The 19,117-nt window shown below is 30.3% G+C and overlaps 4 protein-coding genes across 10 annotated transcripts; 2 read left to right on the top strand and 2 right to left on the bottom strand.

Moving 5' to 3' along the window:
• Positions 1-106: 106 nt before the first annotated feature.
• On the top strand, positions 107-4,204 carry LOC122396000 (GDP-Man:Man(3)GlcNAc(2)-PP-Dol alpha-1,2-mannosyltransferase). 2 transcript variants are annotated; one of them, XM_043394053.1, is made up of 9 exons: positions 107-188; positions 911-996; positions 1,087-1,317; positions 1,447-1,679; positions 1,769-1,986; positions 2,055-2,339; positions 2,408-2,667; positions 2,742-2,876; positions 2,961-4,204. In XM_043394053.1, exons 2-9 carry the CDS (start codon positions 977-979, stop codon positions 3,046-3,048), a joined length of 1,470 nt encoding a protein of 489 aa, XP_043249988.1. In that variant the 5' UTR covers positions 107-188; positions 911-976; the 3' UTR covers positions 3,049-4,204. The 2 variants fall into 2 exon arrangements, with proteins under 2 accessions (XP_043249988.1, XP_043249987.1); XM_043394052.1 differs by lacking the exon at positions 107-188 and adding an exon at positions 288-684.
• A 27-nt stretch (positions 4,205-4,231) lies between these two features.
• LOC122396001 (cyclin G) lies at positions 4,232-11,154 on the bottom strand. Of its 5 annotated transcripts, none has more exons than XM_043394054.1 (7): positions 10,843-11,154; positions 7,992-8,239; positions 7,432-7,848; positions 7,098-7,352; positions 6,799-7,007; positions 6,616-6,683; positions 4,232-6,525 (listed from the first exon to the last, which is right to left on the bottom strand). In XM_043394054.1, the coding sequence occupies exons 2-6, from the start codon at positions 8,109-8,111 to the stop codon at positions 6,638-6,640; spliced, it is 1,047 nt and encodes a 348-aa protein (XP_043249989.1). In that variant the 5' UTR covers positions 8,112-8,239; positions 10,843-11,154; the 3' UTR covers positions 4,232-6,525; positions 6,616-6,637. The 5 variants fall into 5 exon arrangements, with proteins under 5 accessions (XP_043249989.1, XP_043249993.1, XP_043249992.1 ...); XM_043394058.1 differs by lacking the exon at positions 10,843-11,154 and adding an exon at positions 10,553-10,571; XM_043394057.1 differs by lacking the exon at positions 10,843-11,154 and adding an exon at positions 10,321-10,338.
• A 693-nt stretch (positions 11,155-11,847) lies between these two features.
• On the bottom strand, positions 11,848-13,031 carry LOC122396002 (putative glutathione-specific gamma-glutamylcyclotransferase 2). Its single transcript, XM_043394059.1, has 2 exons — positions 12,664-13,031; positions 11,848-12,497 (listed from the first exon to the last, which is right to left on the bottom strand). Exons 1-2 carry the CDS (start codon positions 12,811-12,813, stop codon positions 11,991-11,993), a joined length of 657 nt encoding a protein of 218 aa, XP_043249994.1. The 5' UTR covers positions 12,814-13,031; the 3' UTR covers positions 11,848-11,990.
• Positions 13,032-14,056: 1,025 nt separating this feature from the next.
• Positions 14,057-18,088, top strand: LOC122396003 (N(G),N(G)-dimethylarginine dimethylaminohydrolase 1). 2 transcript variants are annotated; one of them, XM_043394060.1, is made up of 6 exons: positions 14,057-14,454; positions 14,633-14,735; positions 14,824-14,921; positions 16,167-16,223; positions 17,543-17,638; positions 17,726-18,088. In XM_043394060.1, exons 1-6 carry the CDS (start codon positions 14,197-14,199, stop codon positions 17,978-17,980), a joined length of 867 nt encoding a protein of 288 aa, XP_043249995.1. In that variant the 5' UTR covers positions 14,057-14,196; the 3' UTR covers positions 17,981-18,088. The 2 variants fall into 2 exon arrangements, with proteins under 2 accessions (XP_043249995.1, XP_043249996.1); XM_043394061.1 differs by lacking the exon at positions 16,167-16,223.
• Positions 18,089-19,117: the final 1,029 nt, after the last annotated feature.

Genomic DNA, 19,117 nt, shown 5'->3' on the forward strand with positions numbered 1-19,117 from the left:
TGTGATCCTGGCACGATTTTAGCAGTTCGAATCCACGATATTAGATGGCGCCAAGTATTTTTTATCATTTTTTTAACACAATGATAGATCACGTGTACGTGATCTCGCAGTGTGGACCTTTGCAACTCGAAAACCAGTTCAAAATAGTACAATTTTGTACAAGAAAAAAATTTTAATTTTAGACAACTGTAAGCTACGTAATCTTAAATTTATCGTTGCACTTATTCTTGTAACCTCACTAAAATTCATGAATCCCATTACATTTATTTCTATCTCAACTTGGGAATTAACTTTTTTGGTTCTATAGTGAAAAATCTTGGCACTCATTTATAGACGACATGGCAGTTAATGTTGTTCTTTTTTTTAAATGAATAAGTGACGAAAATACAGAAATATATGAACGTTACTTTCGGCTTGGCTATTATCAATTCGGTAGAACGATCGAACAACCAAAAAACCATGTCATGTGAACGGGATGTAACATTATGTGGAGCTTCTAGAGCTTCGCGTAGATTGGATGAATCTTAACACGCTCCTCGCCAATAAACATCAAAATTTAACGTGACAGCCCTGAACACGATTTGATAGAAAAATTCACTGCTCTTAACAGCTGTTATTCTCGCTAATCCAATCAATAATTCGATAAATGAAATTATAGACTCGTATGTTGCAAATAATCGTTTGGTATGTGCCATTTTAATTAAACGTATCACTTACTGAACTATATCGATCACCAATTCGATTTCTGCGGGTGTAAAGTAACGTAAACATAAAAATAAAATTTAAATAAATTCGTTTTTAAAACATATTACATTTTCGCTTCTAATCATACATACAAAACACCTTTATGTAAATGCTTATTAGATCTAGAAACTTTGTAACATTAATTTGGATAAATAACATTTTACAGAAAAGTACACAAGTACATGTGCCAGAATAACTTTGTACAATTTTGAGCCATTTTGAGAGGAAAGACATGAATCTTGATATTTTCACGTAAGATTCATACTTATTAGTAAAAAATTTTATATCCTACAGCATTTTTTGTAAATAATTTATATGCATTTAATGATTTTACTCTTTCAGAGCGCATGCACTTTCATGGTTAAACATGTTATTAATAATAATTGTTTGTAAACTATTGTGTATGTTTATTGCTTTGCCTATCTTATTAATTACATGGAGAAAAGTGTATTCTAAAAAGCGGGCAGAGAGATTAAGAAAAGAAACAGTAGTAGGCATCTTTCATCCGTATTGTAATGCTGGTGGTGGTGGTGAAAGAGTACTTTGGGCTGTGATCAGTGCCATACAAACCAGGTATAAAGTGTTTAATTGAATCTACTAATTAACAATGCATATACATATTACAATCTTTAAACCTTAGAGTCCTGACTCTCTCTATTTTTGGAATGCCAAAGAATTAAATGTTTAAATATTTGTTCGCAGATATTCCAATGTACACATAATAGTTTATACAGGAGACCTAGATGCTGATTCAGAACAAATTCTCAATAAAACAGAGAAAGTATTTAATATTAAAGCTAGACACAAAATTGAATTTATGTACTTACATAGGCGTAAATGGGTAGAAGCTTCGATGTACCCCTATTTTACGCTTTTAGGACAAAGCTTAGGATCAGTTTGGTTGGGCATCGAAGCTTTAAATAGTTTTGTGCCAGGTATGAATTTTTTATGTAATTTTTGTAATTATTTTAAATATTAGATACAGCATGTATCATCGAAACATGTGTGTAAAATGTTATTTCAGATATTTACATCGACACCATGGGTTATGCTTTTACATATCCGTTATTCAGATATATCGGTGGATGTAGAGTAGCAACATATACTCACTACCCAACAATTTCAACAGATATGCTCAGGCATATTTACAGAAGAGTTGTTTCGCATAATAATAGACGAGTTATAGCTAGAAATCCATTTTTATCGGCGGCCAAAATTGCTTACTATAAAGTCTTTGCGTTTGTAAGCTGAGTAAAATTAAAAAGAAAAAAATTATAATTTGATATTATGATTAATGACGATCGTTTCAGATGTATGGTTGGGTTGGTAGGTGTGCAGAGATTATCATGGTTAATTCTTCGTGGACCGAAGAGCACATTAACGCGATTTGGAAGTGTCCGTTGAAAACTCATAGAATTTATCCGCCGTGCGATGTAAAGCACTTAACGGAACTACCACTTCTCAGCGACGATGAAAAATGTGATAAGATTCGTATAGTTTCGGTTGCACAATTTCGACCAGAAAAAAATCACCCGTTAATGTTGAGAGTAATATATGAACTTAGGTCGCTCGTTAAAGAAGAGATTTGGGAGAAAGTAAGTTTGATAAAAATTTAATTCAATATCTGCAACAAAAATGTTTATATAGTATTATGTAATGTCAGATTCAACTAATTCTTATTGGCTCTTGTCGAAATGCGGACGATGAAGTGCGTGTAAAAGACATGCAAGATTTATCGAAACACTTTGCACTGGATAAAAATGTGGAGTTTAAATTAAATATACCATACTCCGAGCTTCTCTCGGAACTTCAAAAAGCAACAATAGGATTACATACAATGTGGAATGAGCATTTTGGTATCAGTATTGTTGAATGTATGGCAGCAGGATTAATTGTAGTGGCCCATGCTTCCGGTGGTCCAAGGTAAAAGTCTTATTAAAATCGTCTAATCTATGAAACAAAAATAAAACGGTTAATATTTTTATTGATAATTGCAGAACCGATATAATAGAAACACAGCCAGGATCGGAAAACGGGTTTTTAGCTGAAGACCCTGAGGAATATGCATCAATTATATCACATATTATATACATGAGTCCAGAAGTCAGAAATAAAATTAGAATGGCTGCTAGGTACTGTCACTTTTACGTCAACGTTACTGTTACTGCTGAAATATTTCGTAAATAATATGTTTAATAACAAATAACTTTTTTTAGAGCATCTGTAAGTCGATTTTCGGATGAAGTATTTGAAACGGAATTCTTACGGACGATAGAACCGTTTTTTAGACAAAAACAAGAATGACTGCTTCTTACAAAGAATTAATCTCAAATTAACAATTTACGAATAATAATGAATTTTTTTAATTCATTTCTCATGCTACTATCAAACCACAGAACAATCAATTCCAACAAAAAAGTTAAAAATATAACTTGAGATAATGGAGCAGAGGAACAGACATTATATAATTTTTAATGCATAATTTATTTAAAAAAATAAATGAAAACACGAATGTAGCATACATATCAATATATGTACATATACTTTTTCTATTTAAATAGTACTGATTACTGTATCAAACATACAATTATTTAAATCATACTTTTGCTTTGATAATTACAACCTACACAATCTAAAGTGTAAGAAGTATTGTCACCAATATCTTCGTTTTCACACAACTTGAAATGAAAACAATAACACTTTTATAGCGGTCTCTGTATGACGAGTAAGCTCTTGGCTTCCAAGTTTAATTCTAGAAACATCCCTTTCTAAGGCCAACAAAATTATTAACTAAAATACACAAATGGTGTCCAAAATATCATTAGCAGCATTTACACCTGGTATTCTTTATTTCTTTAGTAGATTTTCTAGTAGTAGTGCATACTATGCTGAAAAGTTTGTTGTTGTAACCTAACCTAAAGAAAATTTTGTTCACGAAATAAAAATTTCATACATACACCCAAGCTTCCATCAATTTGTGCTACAGACGACATAGCACGAATTGTAAAATGTGCACAACCAAGTATAGAAGAAGAAACACGTACTATCCCATGTAAATGCTTTGACATATGGACACCATTTGTTTTTTCGGAGCTTTCGAACGAAACTGAAACTTGCTCACTTCACATACTCTAAATTTTATGCGTATCGTAAGCATTTAACATGATTACATAGTTAATAACATCATCCACGATTAGACTAAATACAGACAGCATCATGTTGCACAGATCGCGGTGTAATTTACGCTGTGCAAGAAATGTTGTGGTCCCACAACTTGTGGATTCGAGTCGAATCATTCGACTAGCTTACCCCCACCACCAAACTTCTTTGACGATAGTAGGAACTTATATCAATAAAAAAATTTATTAACAATCAAATTTACAATGCACATGTCTTTTCATTTTTATTATAAAGAAATTCTGTATGTTAGAAATTCAATTTCCATATTTTATTTTTTAATGCTAACACATTTCAATTTCAATAGAATCCCTTCAGCATTTGTTATGCTAATTTTGTTAAGATTAAACTACAACAGAAGTTCATAGTTTTCTACAATATAACAATTTCTATGTTATTTATATCCTTTCACAACAATGCGATTAAGAACATTATTATAATAAACTCTTTCTAACGTTTCTATTATAACTTGAAAAAGGAGATGAAAATAGATGAAGAAATTCATAAAATCACACACGTTAAATCATGAATTTGTAATTATTACATTTCAAGATTAGATGGTCCATAGAACATTCGACATTCTCGTCTATTCGAATGTCTTATTGTTTTTGCACGTAAATACAATACGTTTTATACGAAAAAAATATTTTTACACTTTTTTTTTTGTATAGTTTGGTATTTTATCACAAAAAGAGATTTATTAGAAATTCATGAAAAATTTAAGAATTGCATGTAATACTGGTTAATAAGTACTAATAGGAAAAATGCAAGAGAATCAATGTCTCTTATTTACTGTTTCTTTTTTTTTACAATAATTCCCTTGACTTATAATCTGTTTGAATATACTTTTGAATGATAGTTTGGTGTCCCCGTATTATTTTAAGATATGTAATTTCAATTATTTTTTACTATTCGTTCAAATTAACATAGTATTAAACAATATTTTAATAAAGTTAAATGAAATAAAAACTTTAAGCATACACATGGACTTATGACTAGCATAAACTGGCTAAGGACACAGACATCTAAAACTGAATTTCTGTCTTTCAGTCACTCGTCGCTTTGAAATAATAAGCAATAACTATATTAACTAGACGTATGTAATTTAAAAATTAGGCGTTTCATATAGAATAATAATATAATGCCTTCATATTTTTTACAATCAATCTTTTTTGTATAATTCTTTACATTTAAGAAATAATAAATTAGTTATAGTTATTTCGGAGTATTTTTGTATCATTTTTCTTGTGTTTTTAAACACCATGAGATTACCACAAAATCTAACATACGAGAGAAATAGACAATAAATAGTTATAGACAAATATTTAATTCTCAAATGCTCTAGACAATTTCGCTACCATTTAATGGCCACATTTGAAAACTACATTAGTAAAAAATTCTATCACAAATTGTGGCTTGTAAGTGTTATTCTTATAAGTAATTATGTAATACTATATACCTTAAATTACCTTTACATATAATTATACTTTCACAGCTGACATTTTTTGTTTCGTTTTTTATGAAGTTTGTCTGAAGCATTTAAGATTATTATTAACCTTTTGCGCTCTTGTATTAATTAATCACATATATGTGCCATATTCCTCAATTTCCCTTAATAACTTTATACAAACATTACATAAATTTAACTCGCCAGCAGATTATTTTAAACATTATCTAGATTAATGACAATTGCTGTATATTCGACTCGAAATTTGTGTAGATATTACGAGCTAACTACATTTAAAAAATTGAGAAAATACTGATCCGAGGAAAATGTACTCATTTTAAAACTAAGTACAATCGAAGTGCACAAAGTTAAGCAGTTTTGATCATTTAATATAAATGCGTTGCATCTTTCACTCAATCGACATATAAAAACATGTGATAGAAGATTATTCTATTTACATTTATCCATATTCTTTTCTTAAACAAAACATAATTTAAATACAGTCTTACGACAAAACGTTAAACAGTAATTTAATTTCGATAATTTTAAGAACTAAGATTTATTGAACATTTTAATTATCCTAATTAGCTTCATTAATTTTTATAATTCATTTTTTTAAATAATTTTAAAACTTTTTATTTATACTCGCGTATAATCGATTTCTTCACGTTTCCAACATGTTCCACAAACGTACGCATATAGTACGATGTTCTATTCGTAATATACGAATTACAATGGACATTATATCACATTAACTTTAATATTACTAAAATACGATTTGCTGTTTCAATTCTGTTTTTCACAGCACTCGTGTGCTTTGTATGATAGCAATCGCTTTAAAATATTAATTTAAGAACGGAAATTCTCGTCCTTCCTTACAAAACGTATGGTACAATTTAAAAGAAAATTTATATGTAACGTATCTAATATAAATTCCATTTAAAAAATTTGGAATAATGCAATGAAAATATGAATTTACACTTCTTGCGACTTTTGTTTTTCAACGTATAATACAAAAGGGATAATCAGACAGTTCTTCATACGACGTAAATACATCAATATTTGTACTTTCTATTTAAACTTCTAACTTCAAACTAAAATCAAACTTCCGTTCTTGCTTGGTATGACGGACAAACACTAAACTTCTAATCCAGCAGCTAAAACACAGTATTTTAACACAGTATTAATTCCAATCCACTCCATTCTGTTTCTTACTTGTATTTGTAATTATTAGAATAGGAACATACTTTAAGGCCTCGATACTGCCACTTAACGTCTCTTGTTCCCATAGCGTCGACCAAATTTACGATTTTTTCTGTAAACAAAGAAAGCGCACATATAATATTGTAAAATTAGCTAACATAGATATCTTTTTTGAAATGTAGAGAAGTTATGCATATACACATTTAGCATATGGCATAAAAATATACCTAATTTTACTTGGTGAAGGAACTGGAGCATGTTCGGCGATAACAGGTAATACAGAAGTGAATTTATCAGTTGGACGTAAAAGGCGCGCCGTACGAGAGGACAATCTCCATATCAGTCTTTGTTTATGAGGAGTTTGCTCTTGAGCATTATATTTGCTCAATATAGCACCTACAGCATCATGGGTAGAGAAGAAACTTGCATCTGGAATCTATATACGAAAGAACATACCGAATGAACGTTACTGCATTTATAACCATAATACAAAAATTTAATGATAATTAAATCATTCTAATATTACCTTACATATTTTCTGAAGCTCTACAGCGAATTCTAAAAGTCTAAGCATCTGCTGTCTTGATGATATAGATGTATTGATGATGGAGGAACTAGGAATAGTGGTTGTGGCTACAATAGAATCTGCATTAGTATCCAGCCGATTAACTGCACTATTTAAGTATGTGCAAAGTAGAACAAGTGCCACTTCTGATGGCCTTAGACTTGCACAATTGCCATCGCAAGCAACCATCTCTAACCTGAGAAAAAGCTCGGATTCCTGAAGTAAAACACGCGATAAATTAACACTGGTACATTAATTCAATAGTATCTGATTTAATTACACGAAAATATCTTACCGTAACAATACTGTTATATATATTTCCCAATCCTAACTGAGATGCAACCGAATGGAACATTGCATTGAATAATTGAAGAAAAGTCAAGGATGTAACAGGTTGGGTGCCAGGTGCCCATTCTAATTTGTTGCGTATTACTTCTGACATACGTTTAAGATCACCACCAGTGCATTTGCACTGGGAAATAGAAACTAAGTGATCAGCATCCAAGGACTGTGCTAATTGGACAGCAGCTATGTGAAAAGCAGACACGCTGATACAAGCCATATGTTTTGGTCTTGCTTTCATTTTTGTTAAGAAGCGGTCCATTAAATTGATAGCAATAAAAAACACATCCGATGGTAAATCGTACCACACTTTCAAACATCTTAGAACATGAGCTGATCCATCACGAGCCCCAATTGTTATTTCATCGTTCTAAAAAATAAAGATATATATATATATAATATATTTTATATATAAGGAAAATACCTAATGATCTCTCTGCTATTTGTACATTTAACAGTCATATATAGTAAATTCAAATATTAACTTCTTTACAATTCAATTCGTACACTTACTTGTGATATACTAGGTAGTTGAAGGTTAGGTTGATATTTTACTTCAAGAACTAAAGCTTCTTGCAATTGTTCCAATAGCGGGTGGATTGCATCCGGTACAGGCAAGCCCGATGTGTCCATTCCTGCAATGTGTGACCAGCAGCTAACTACAGCACCAATGAAATGATAATGTAACACAGAAAATGTGTAGTGTGGCTGATGATATGAGTGTCACACAACAAGAATGGCGCAGCTGGCTAGCCTTGTATCTGCAAAAATAAAATAATACTGATATTAATATAATTGTATAAATTAATCTTGTTCTAACTGTTATTAGTCAATTAATTATTAGAAATATATCTTTTATACAATTATAAATAAGGGAAAAATTTGTTCAAGTTACAATAAAATATATTTAAAAAATATTTCAATGAGTAAACATTGAATGAAAATGACTTACATGTTATTCAGCAATATTAATATATCATAGAATAACAATAACATATGATATCAAAAATTTTTATTATAATATAAAATAACTATTATTTTAATAATGAATCTTGATTGATTAATCGATTAATAAAATGTACAATCATCGTTGAAAAAAACATTTGGTCTGTTCTCCACATTCATTATGATCTACTGATCTATGAACACGTGTCTACATCTGCATATCGATCAACGGATAACTCGGAAGTTTTAAAGAACGTACTAGAAAAATGACTCATTAGAAATAATTTAGAGTATTTAATCTTTTTCCATCGTGTCATTACTTCTGAACAGTACATTAACATCAAATATACTAGTTATCAAAGTGTTACAAAATATTTTAATGCGTTTCAAGCGAAAAAATGCAATTTCATTATTTCGATTTCTTCGTATATATTTACGATATCATTTTAACATATTCCGATGTTTAGAAATCAAATCAAAATTTAGTTATCGCATATAATTCAATAATTTGAATCTTTGCTTATAATATACCGTGACAATTAAAGTTATTATGATCTGATGTAACCTAGATACTACGGGTATCGAACATAATTACTAGTAGATTATAGAAACGTCTAGAAACCAACACAAAGAGAATAACTTTCATTTCTTGAATACCTTGTTTCAAGTTATTGAACATTATAGAAATGTTATAAAATTTTAATTTACTAAAGCAATCATTAGAAACCTGTCGAAATAGTACGAAATTTAAGAAAAATGATGTTAAAAACTATACGTATAAATTTAATTGCAATAAGAGTAACAATAGAAAACTTATTTATATTATACATATGTATGAAAAATTTCAAGTATACATTAAAAAAGAAAGAAATTACCAATACAACTATATAATTACTACGTAAAACGATGTAAAAACATTTTTGCACAATGGCCTTCCAGAGAACATTTTTGCATAAGAAACAAAGAAAAAAACGAATGGCATTGAATTACAACTTTCAAGTTATATGTATTGTCTCGTACCGACGAAGAAAGCTATAGGAGGATACTGTATGGCTGATGCAACGAACTGTCAAAATTGAAGATAAGTAATAAAATTCATTATGATTGCCCTCGAATATTTGTGTCACACCTGAGTTAAAAATTAAGTAAAATAAACGTAAATATAATTTAAGTTTTTATTAAAATTAATTAAACTCGTATAGAATAAATATAGTGTTCTTTTTCGAATTTAAACGCGAAAGTAATTCAATTATTCTACTATTTTTTCAGATCAGTAGATACGCGCGAATTTATCGATAATGTACACGGTAAAATTTTATAAGATATCGGCCAATTTACTATTACTGGCGGGAAATATTTCAAGTCCGATTATTCGTATCTAATTGTAAACGCGCACATATATGTAAAATACGTACAATTTATCCCAAGTAACGCTCTGTTGTTAGATCATTGAACTATTGAAAAACACTATACACACTTCTTTTTTACTTTACGTAAGAACAACGAGCTCTCGCGAAGAGCAAAACACGTTATTTACGCACGACTCGAACAAGACTGTGTGATGATTGTACTAGGGTTCAGATCTTGCGTCCACTTTGTAAATCGTCACAGATGAGCAATACCCGAACTGTTACGATCGCGTGCGACCTCGCACAAAGAGTGAAATGATATGTATACAAAGGTAGTATAGATAAGGACTTCATTTAAAAATATTATTACTTTTGCAAACATTATTTCGTTTCTGCATAATAAATATTGATTCCAAGTATTTACTTAATAATACCGGTTCAATAACTTTTTATCATTGATACATATTTTAAAAAATATTGAAAAATTCCATAGGAAACACATATTTAAAAACTTTAAAAATTTATATTCATTTTGTTTCATCGATTACCTGCACCGCGGCTAATATAAAATTTTCGCAATGGATGATTCATAAAGTGTAATGTATTCGTATGCCGAATGAATTTTGAAATGTAGAGTACTTTCCCTTTATTTGCTTCTATCTTCATTTCATATTACGTTTGTCTTAATTATCAATTATTGTACTCAAAATATACATATTACTTAAACAAAATTACAATACGAAAATGTAATTCATGTTGTTCGAGTTTGTCAATATTTACCAACGAAAAGAGTGACGCAAGATGCACAATGATTTGTTGAATTGATAATTTAAATTTGTGTAAAAGTAAGCACGTTTATTGAATATGTAATAGCATTATAGAGTGATTTAAATCTAACCTACATATTCACAATTATTTCTATAAACAATGCATTGTTAATTACGGAAGAATCGAAAATGCATGAAATCTACTTCTCTCGTTTCACCACCATTTTGTTTCAGTTAGACATTTGAACGTCGTATTTGGTAAACAGGTACTAAACCATAATAAAATTTCAAAGAAACATTTACCCGGATGCGTCCGAAACGCTTTCACGTCAATGGATCACCCAATCTTGGCTTGTTTGTCGTATTCGTCGGTATAGATAGGAAATAGGGTCGCGTACGAACCACTTCGTTTGACAGTTGCTCTGACAATAAGAAATGGCGGAGTTAGGTACGTTCAGCTGATCATTACGCGCCAAAGCACGCTCGTGCGTAACAAGTAGTCCCTTTATGAATGTAAACATTTCCAAAATATTTACTAACTTATCGTTATTGTACGCTATTTCTGCTGATTAGTTCGTACGCAATTAAATGTTATCGCTTTTGCTAATTATGCTTGAATTAAAATCTAATTTGATAACTTTAGGTTTAATGGTAGAAACGGACCGTGATATCAATGCGCAAGTTATGTTTTCAATTTTATTAATATTACAGGAATTTCAAGTTACGGGTACGGAAATTATATGTATTTTTTCGACAATTTTATACAATAAAAAGAACTGTTAGCAACGTGTTGATATAACAATTTCACTATTTTAATTGGTTATTGTATTTTTAGAAAATTACGACACATAAATTATTAATGTATAACAACTTAATGAATATTAAATGACTCGACACAGTGAGTTCAAAGCTTCTTTCCAGTCGAGGCCGAATACTAAAGCATTCTTGTTAATATAAATACAAATAATTATTCAAATTTAAATACCTACAGTTCATAAGCTAATTTCAGTCAATGATGATGTTGAACTACATGTATCAGTTACTACAGCAAATGAAAATAATTGTAACCGTGAATCCGTATATCTATCACAATATTATTGTTTATATATTTTCATTTTTGTACATAAATAAAAAAACATTTAAAAAAACCTATTATGCTTTATAAAAACAATCGTTACATGTAATATAACATTAGAAAAAGTACATACAATAATGTTTTTCTTTTACAATAATTACTTCGATTTAAATTACATTAGGAGAAATATCACATTTCATACCATAAAATACTTTTCTTCGTACTTAGCTGCATACATAGTACATGTAACTCGTCTATTTTATTGCACATTAAATACAAAACCTTATTTTATCACATTATTTATTAAGGAATAAATAAGTTAGTTTTCTAATAAATAGATATCTTATTTGTCTTTGTTCTTATATAAATTTTAATTTTATTTTATTGTTGTATCTTGTTCTGCCTCTAGTTTTCTTACAGTCGACTCCAAGGTAAATAAATGGTTGTCGTATATACCTGGTGCAATTATTCGCATCGCAGAGGCTAATTCGTACAAATATTCTGTATTAGCTCCGCTAGGACCATGAGATACAAGTATCTGTTTTGCTATTGTAGGTATGTCTTCTATGCCTGCATAATTTGGATTATCTTTGCCACCTATGTAAATTGTAATGTAAAATGGCTTGTCGTCCAAAGTTGTTGGCAACAGTTTTGTATTTTTTAAATTGCCCTGGGGAGCATCATTTGCTAACAAATGTGATCCAATATTTTCTATCGAATAAGATGGATAAAAAAGAACGCTTTTTCTTTCATAACCTCCTTTTTCTCTGTAGTCTAAATGTTTGACAACTTTATTTATGTTTCGTGATGATATTTTATATGCAATGCCCCATACTTCATCGTTAGAATCATCGGAAGATAGTAACGTAACAACACGCCCAGGCTGAAAACAAAAAGTTGTTTCGTTCGACTAATGCGAAGGTACATAAATGTTTCAAAATAATAATTTATTTTATACTGTGCATTATGTTATTATAAAGGATTAAACGTGTTCCAAGGAAATAAAAATTTTCGAAAAAAATTCGACGTATAATTAATGAAGTACATACTCTACTGGGTATTCCTCTATGGTCTGTACTTTTCTGATAAAATCGCCTAACGTATCCTTTGACGTGACCAACTAAAGTTTTCTCATACGGAAAATCGGCTTTCCAAATGAGCGAGCCATAACCAAACACCCACATTATTACTATTTTCATTAAATGTTAATTTTCTCAATGACTTTTAATATTTTACCTCGACCGAAATATTTCAATAAATATATGCAAGCACAGTATCAGACATTGTACAATAGGTTAAATGAATTCTAGCCATTTAAGGGGAAAGTCACCGAGGTCCGGCTATTTTTTCCGTCACGATATACAACTCGTGACTCAGCTTCACGTGCAAAAGCACTTAGCGGCAGTCAATGCCAGGCTGGCAGATCATGTCAAACTAGGTGCAGCGGTGCAGCCTAATCTAAAAAAACTTTTATTGTGTTACGCTATCACGTAAATGTAGGTTTAACGCATATAGCGCCGCAACGGGAATTAATTGAAACCCGATTACTCACCGTTGAGTGCAGAGCCATCTGCATTCTAATTAAGAGCGAAATTTAAACGGAACAGCGTATTATAATGAACAATGCAATTGTATGCTTTTCAACGTGAGTGATCATGCTGGGGAAAGTAGAGAGAAAGGAAGACATTTCTTAGAGATACTTAGAACTCGGGATGCAACAGTAAAAACGGACTATGATATAAATGCGCAAGTTATGTTTTCAATTGTATTAACCGTTTGTGTCCCAGTCGAGATTTGAAATCGTATTACAAATTAGACGAAATTAAACAATTTCAGATCATTCTGAAAAAATTATTTTTGGTTGTAGTTCATTTCTATAACCTGTTGGTAATTTTACGGGTGATACGAAAATGGTAACAGGTTTCTAGGGCCCCAGAAAAATGGGCCAAAAAAATACATTGGATGTAAGGTCTACTTGAATACCTTGTCTGTGGTACAGCCATAGAGTAACAACCAGAGGTAACACTTCATATGAATAATGAAGTTGTGTTCTTCAAAATACTGATATGAGACAAGAGAAAAAGAATCGAATTACTCTTCATTTTTAATATTAAATCAAGCTAATTTAAAAAGTTAGAAAACGTAACATACTTAAAAATTTATAGTATGTAGAAGTTTATATTGAAGTTTTCATGAAAAATAATTCAATCAAGATCAAGATTTGCTAACATGTTGTAACTTAGAACGAAAGAATCACGATGATGATCGTAAATGAAGTTAACAACCGTGATCGTGATTTTACAATCACCGTGATAGATAACTGTTAGTGACATTTTACGCCATCTTCAGTTATCATCCAATATACAATCTAGAAACATTATGAATATAAATGTTGAGCATACTGCCTGGTTGTTGTTTTTATGTGAACGTCAAATCAAAGTCTTCGTTTGTGGGCACTTGGCGTTCTGCTAAAGTTAGCCGGAAGGAGTAATTTATTTGGTGGTTGTTCCCGATTAATTGAAAAAGGAAAAACATTGGACTTTCGACATATTTTTACACGAAAACTGTTACATCGATAAGTCATGCCTCTCCACCGTTATACTCATGCGGTTTTATGCAGAATTCCTCTTTCGCTTCGTACAAGAGGCGAGGTCACATTAGATGAAGCTAGAACGCAACATTTGGCGCTAGCGCAACTTTTGCGGGAACTGGACATTGATGTTGTGGAAATGCCGCCGGATGAAAATTCGCCGCTTTGCGTTTTTGTAGAAGACATTGCAGTTGTTTGTAATGGCATCGCGCTAATAGCTCGACCAAACGAGTCATCGCGCCTAAAGGAGGTATACTTGTTATACTTTACGTTTGTTAACATATATTTATCAATTGCGTTTATCTAAGTCACTTATGTTTATATAGCGAAAAATATTAAATGATTAGTTTTTATTAGTATTATTACATGTTGTGTTAGGTAATATTGCAAGTGCACGGGTAACTTAAAAGGTGATGATCTAATTTCAGATTGAGACAATTAGAGCTGTTTTAAAGAAGGAGCTGGAGATTCCACTTATAGAAATTGCAGATAAAAATGCACGTTTGGATGGTGGAGATGTCTTGTTTACGGGTAAAATTGCAATTTTCAGAATTCAACTTGTAATTTGGAAGTTCACTCTTGAGAATTAATAATTGCTTATCTATATTTATTATTTCAGGCCGTGAATTTTTTGTTGGACTGTCTCATTATACAAATGAAGCAGGTGCAAGAGCAGTTGCAGCTGCATTTCCAGAATATCCATGTGTACCTATCAAGGTTGGTTAATTATTAAATAGAGTATTTAATATTCAATATACTTCATATTCCTTTCTGCTTTATGAAATTGTACCATACAAAACTACTTTTTTAATGCTCTATTTATACGAAATAATTTTTAATTTTTAAACTGTTTTAAAGATATAAATAAAATGGATTCATATTTATAGGCAATTTATTAAATTTTAGAATGTTTTCAATCTAATTGCAGGTCTTCTTCAAATTAATAAATAGGAGAAATAATTATAATAATCTATTTAACAAGTTTTTTATAAAAAACAAATAAATTTACTAATTATGAGGCCTAATTCTTTCAGATAAACTTTTATTCAAATTATAGAATTTTTCACTAAAAAGGGCCTACAATTAAGTTGAAAACGTTTTAAAGTAGTACAGGTATTCCTCGAGTTACGCGGTTAATTGGTTCCGCGTAAATCGCGACTCAGAATTAGTCTCTGAAATATTCTGAAATATATACAAACTATTGTGAAATACCTATTATCTTTTTTATTTAAAAACATTCATTTATAATTATATATATATTTTCTTTTTATATAAAATTGCTCCAAAACCGCGTAACTCGAGGGGTACCTGTATAAATGTTCATTGGCTAGAAACAGTAGTCTGTTTTATCTTTGTATGAGCATTTTGTTTTGCCAAATGTTTACATAAGAGTTGAAACAAATGCATGAACCATTTAATAAAGTATTTGTTAAAATATTAGCTTCATGTCCCTTGCATATTTTCTTTCAAAATTTTACAGAATTTTTTGTTACATACTGTAATTTGTAATAAGTATATATATGATCAAAGAATTACGAATGTGTATATGTAAAATATGTAAATGAATGTGATCATATAATATACAAAATAGAAGCAATATGTATAAAATTCATTTGTAAATATAAAGAGTAAGTTAATTGTGCTTCAACTTTTAAAGTTTTCTCTTAATTTATATGTAAAATGATATAACTAACATTTACTAACATAAAACTGATACTCTAATCATGACCCACCAATTTTTTTTATGGTTACATTGTATCTTCTCTAGTTATTTAAATAACAATTTTTTACATGTTTTACCATATGTATAATATTAATACAACTCGTTTACAGCACACTTGATATGTATTGAATATGTAAATATGCATTTACATATTTAATTTACATATATGTATATACACTGGGTTCAAGCTATCATTGATAAAGAATACATTTAAATAAACTTTTTAATGTTCATTTAAGGTGGGTGATGGTGGTGAAGAGGTGATAGTGGAAAGTCTTACCTCAGCCCCACTTCAGGTTTGGGTGTACTAGACTGACTCTCTTTTGCATATTACATTGAAAAAAGTTCACAATTTAGAAACACAACTTGGCACAATTTCAATAAGTTTATTCCAGAATAGCTGTTTTATGTTACAAACGTTAACAAAATGCTTTCGTGCGAAGTGTGTTAGTATGCAAATTATAGCTTGGTGCAATTCTGCACATGGAACACACTTACATGTATATATACAGGACACATTCTTTCACTTCCGCACGTGATTCAAATTTGTATTTATTTGCATAGACGTATCATGTTGTAGAATTTTGTACAGTGCAACTTCTATCGATTGTTGTCCAAGATATATTGCAATTTGCGAACAATTTTTGCGTATACAATCGAACCTTGGTAACTAGGAAAGAAAAAGATTTTCAAATTATAGGGACTTTTTCTTACCAATATTTCGACTAAACGAGGTTCAATAGAGAAATATTCGTCTTAAAGAGGTTTTCGAATTATCGAGGTTCGACTGCATTTTAATATAGTTAATTATTTTCGTATGAAAATACTTTTAATGATCGATGAAGGTGACACTGTTCTTTGCTATTGTCATATACAAATACGTTGAAAGAAGTAAAATGAAAATAGTGCACTTAAACCAACTTTGGTTAACTATTTCTTTTCAATATAATACCACAAAAAGCTGGATTCATTTAATACTTTTTATTCCTTAGTTTGTGCATCTTGCCTAAATAAATAAAAATACTATCTTATGATAAAACTTATGCCACCCCAGGGAAAAATTTTAATGGGTGATTCTAGAGGCCAAACTAAGACGAAAATTAAGAATACCAATTTGTTGATCGAGGCTTCGTTAAAAAGTTATTAGCGTTTAAAGTTGCGCCTGTAGATAGGCAACCTGCGTACAGCTGCGTGCGCGCGATACTGGTTCTCACTCAGCATGAGAAACTGTACTTAGTGACGTGTCGACAGCCTTACAGTTTTGTGAGTGAGAACCACTATTACGCGTGCGCGGTTGTTCGCAGATTGCCGTTCTACAGGCGGCACTTTAAAAGTTAATAACTTTTTAACGAAGCCTCGATCAACAAATTGGTATTCTTGATTTTCGTCTTATTTTGGCCTCTAGAATCTCCCATTAAAATTTTTCCCATGGGTGGCCCAACACCCTGTATAGCTATACTATTGCAACTAAAATTAAAATTCTTTGATAAGATATAACTAAGATAATAGAAATACTAATAATACAATATATATAAAGATAAAGTAAAAATTAATTGATGCATTTGGTATTATAATTCTTGAGAACATGTATTTCTTATTTAATTCTTGTTTCCAGGTTGCTGAATCTAAGCGTCTTAAAGCTTTAGTTACAATGGCTGGCCCAGACATTATTTGTGTTGGTGCTGGAAAGGAATCTCAAGAAGTTTTGAAGGTATTTAATTGTAATTTTTGCTTTGTGTTATGACTTAACATTGCCTTGAAATTATTTGTAATTTTTTCGTGTTGTTTGTAATTGCAGAGAATCGAAAGGGAGGCAACATACGGCTATCAAACATTAACTGTGCCTGAAGATGCTGCTGCTAATGTACTTTACGTGAATGGGACATTAATTCATCGATCAGAAGATGAAATTCCACAATCGAGTAAAGTTTTTGCAGAAAAAATCGAGTTTCCGACCAGATCATTGCACATGTCCGAATTAGCGAAGGTCAGTTCCGGTTTAACTTCTTGTTGCTTATTGGTACGCAGACCCAGACATATTCGCAGTATTTAAGCCGGAAATAACATACCTAGCAAACGTGTTCAATTGCTAGCGGTTATTGATATGAATCACAAAATCAAGAGTTTGAATATTTCTAGTGAGAAATATATTACCAAAATGCTGTGCAAAAAAAATACTATAATATGTATATGACGTAGCATTTACGTCTCTTTAAAACATTAATAATTACTTTAATGAACAGAAAAGATTATTTTATAATTATTTTATAAAAAGATTATCTTAATATAGAAGAGATTTTATAATTAAAAAAGATTAATATATTTGTTTTCAACATATTTACAGTAAAGATAATATATTGAGACTTCAATAATTTACCTAATTTGTAGATCTATATTATGTAAAATCATGGTTTATATCTTGCCATTTATGTAAAAGCATTTTTTTTTGTTTACATTCTACAATTTTATTGACTGCATTTGTAGATACATGACATAATAATATTTTACTGTTAATAATATTTTATATTTTTTCATGACTTCAGACATATTCTATTATTGTTTTTTTTATTTATGACTTTATATTTTATGCTTTACGTTGATTTCATACATTTAACTTCCACATGCTATAAATTCTTTATCAAAATATGATCGTGATTAATACTGCACAAAATTTCTTCTTTACAAGAATTTATCACAATGAAACATTGATTCATAAACTGTACAAGTAAATCAAAATGACTTTAATATAGCATAAAAAAAACAAAATCATAAAATTAATAAGGTACAATAACAATATATAATTAATGTCTTCTACTTTTGATATGTTATGTTATATAATTAGGAATCGATAATTAGAAATTAATAATCAGTATTCTGACACCTTTGAATGCATTTGCTACTAGTCTATAAAAAGTGTTCACCTAATTAATTCAAATAGAGCTCTTCTATGATTCAATAATATACTACAAAGTTAATGATATGTAAAAGCACTGATAGTTAAGAGTTAATGTGCTGATTCACATTAAAGAAAGTTACGCAATTAAGAGTCTACTAAACAGAAAAGACAAGATTTCTGTATAATAAACTTGATATTATACACAATATGTATTACAGCATGCTTGAAATGTTTTGGCAAATTTACATTGTCTACAGATTTTTAATGCAATAATATAATGAAGTGGTTTTTTAA

This window comes from Colletes gigas, unplaced genomic scaffold, assembly GCF_013123115.1.
Source record: "Colletes gigas isolate AHSC1104 unplaced genomic scaffold, ASM1312311v1 Colletes_gigas_Sc00006, whole genome shotgun sequence".
Lineage (NCBI taxonomy): Eukaryota > Metazoa > Arthropoda > Insecta > Hymenoptera > Colletidae > Colletes > Colletes gigas.

Coding starts and splice junctions, on each gene's coding strand:
- LOC122396001 (XM_043394054.1), bottom strand. CDS start 8,111: ATGGACACATCGGGCTTGCCTGTACCGGATGCAATCCACCCGCTATTG. Junction 7,008..7,097: donor AGCTTCAGAAAATATGTAAG/GTAATATTAGAA, acceptor TTTCGTATATAG/ATTCCAGATGCAAGTTTCTT. Junction 6,684..6,798: donor CCTTCACCAAGTAAAATTAG/GTATATTTTTAT, acceptor CTTTGTTTACAG/AAAAAATCGTAAATTTGGTC.
- LOC122396000 (XM_043394053.1), top strand. CDS start 977: ATGAATCTTGATATTTTCAC. Junction 1,987..2,054: donor ACTATAAAGTCTTTGCGTTT/GTAAGCTGAGTA, acceptor CGATCGTTTCAG/ATGTATGGTTGGGTTGGTAG. Junction 2,340..2,407: donor AAGAAGAGATTTGGGAGAAA/GTAAGTTTGATA, acceptor ATGTAATGTCAG/ATTCAACTAATTCTTATTGG.
- LOC122396003 (XM_043394060.1), top strand. CDS start 14,197: ATGCCTCTCCACCGTTATACTCATGCGGTTTTATGCAGAATTCCTCTT. Junction 14,736..14,823: donor TGGAGATGTCTTGTTTACGG/GTAAAATTGCAA, acceptor TTATTATTTCAG/GCCGTGAATTTTTTGTTGGA. Junction 16,224..17,542: donor TTACCTCAGCCCCACTTCAG/GTTTGGGTGTAC, acceptor TCTTGTTTCCAG/GTTGCTGAATCTAAGCGTCT.
- LOC122396002 (XM_043394059.1), bottom strand. CDS start 12,813: ATGAAAATAGTAATAATGTGGGTGTTTGGTTATGGCTCGCTCATTTGG. Junction 12,498..12,663: donor ATAGAGGAATACCCAGTAGA/GTATGTACTTCA, acceptor TTTTGTTTTCAG/CCTGGGCGTGTTGTTACGTT.